The following is a 1146-nucleotide window of genomic DNA, read 5'->3' on the forward strand; positions in this document are numbered from 1 at the left end:
GCGCTGCCCCGGGGGGCACAGGTGACATCAGGGAACGTCAAGTGTGACGAGGAGACGAGCTGCCCCGACGGGAGCACGTGCTGCCGGCTCAGCCTGGGCACCTGGGGCTGCTGCCCCCTCGAGCAGGTCCGGGGGGGCTCTTCCCACCCCCCCTTGTGGGGACAGGGACACGTTGGGGTCCCCAGCAGGGTGGGGGGCTGGGGTGGTGTGCCCAGGGGGGTGGGGGGACCTGAGCTGTGCAGAGATCCCAGAGATGACCTCGGAGGGGGGGACGTGGCTCGCGGGACCCCGAGGGGCTGGAGCACCTGGATGGGGGACGTGGGGACATTCAGCAGGACACGGCCACTTCCTGTCCCCTCCCACAGATCCACCTCTACCCCGTGGGGTGGAGTGGGGCTCCCCTGTGCCCTGGTGGGACAAAGGCCAATGTTTCCTGTCCCCGCTGAGAGGGACAAGGCCAGATGTCCCTTTGGTCCTTGAAGGATGAGGGCAGATGTCCCCTTTCCCCTGGGTGGGGTGAGGACAGATGTCCACTGTCCCCCAGGAGTTATAGGAGTCTCCCACCCCCAACATCCCACAGGAAGGAGGTGAAAGTGGGCCCCTTTGCTGGCCCTCCCCAGTCAGACCCTCTGTGCTAACTGGGACCAGTTTGGGGCTCCAGTGGCAGGAGAGGATCCAGGGACACAGAGCCACCAGGATGCTCAGGGACACAAGGGTGCTCAGGGACCTCCATGTGTCCCATGGAGAGGGACAAGCATCACAAGGGGGTCCCCATATCTGCCCCCCCCTCAAAGTGAGGATGATGCCAGGCTGGTTCAGGGGGAACTGGGGACAGCAGGAACAAACAGGAGAGGGCACATTTGTCCCCGGGGGTCCCCGGCATGAAGCTGGGGGGTGCCTGGGGGGGCTCCCCTGTGCTCATGCCCCCCCTTTTCGCCCCCCAGGCCGTCTGCTGCCCCGACCACGTGCACTGCTGCCCCCAGGGCTACACCTGCGACCCCGAGGGGGGCAGCTGCCTGCAGGGGGGGGGCACCCGCCTGCCCTGGCTGAGGAAGACCCCGGCGCTGCCCCGGGGGGCACAGGTGACATCAGGGAACGTCAAGTGTGACGAGGAGACGAGCTGCCCCGACGGGAGCACGTGCTGCC

General features: G+C 67.2%; 1 protein-coding gene across 1 annotated transcript in view; it reads left to right on the forward strand.

Annotated features, from left to right (window-relative positions):
* The window catches only part of GRN (granulin), an 8407-nt gene that overhangs the window by 5227 nt on the left and 2034 nt on the right, over positions 1–1146 (forward strand). The window contains exons 10-11 of the mRNA XM_017839287.1: positions 1–126; positions 945–1082. Of these exons, the coding sequence (XP_017694776.1) occupies positions 1–126; positions 945–1082 (264 nt within the window). The remainder of the gene's footprint in view (positions 127–944; positions 1083–1146) is intronic.

This window comes from Lepidothrix coronata, unplaced genomic scaffold, assembly GCF_001604755.1.
Source record: "Lepidothrix coronata isolate B3197 unplaced genomic scaffold, Lepidothrix_coronata-1.0 Scaffold396, whole genome shotgun sequence".
NCBI lineage: Eukaryota > Metazoa > Chordata > Aves > Passeriformes > Pipridae > Lepidothrix > Lepidothrix coronata.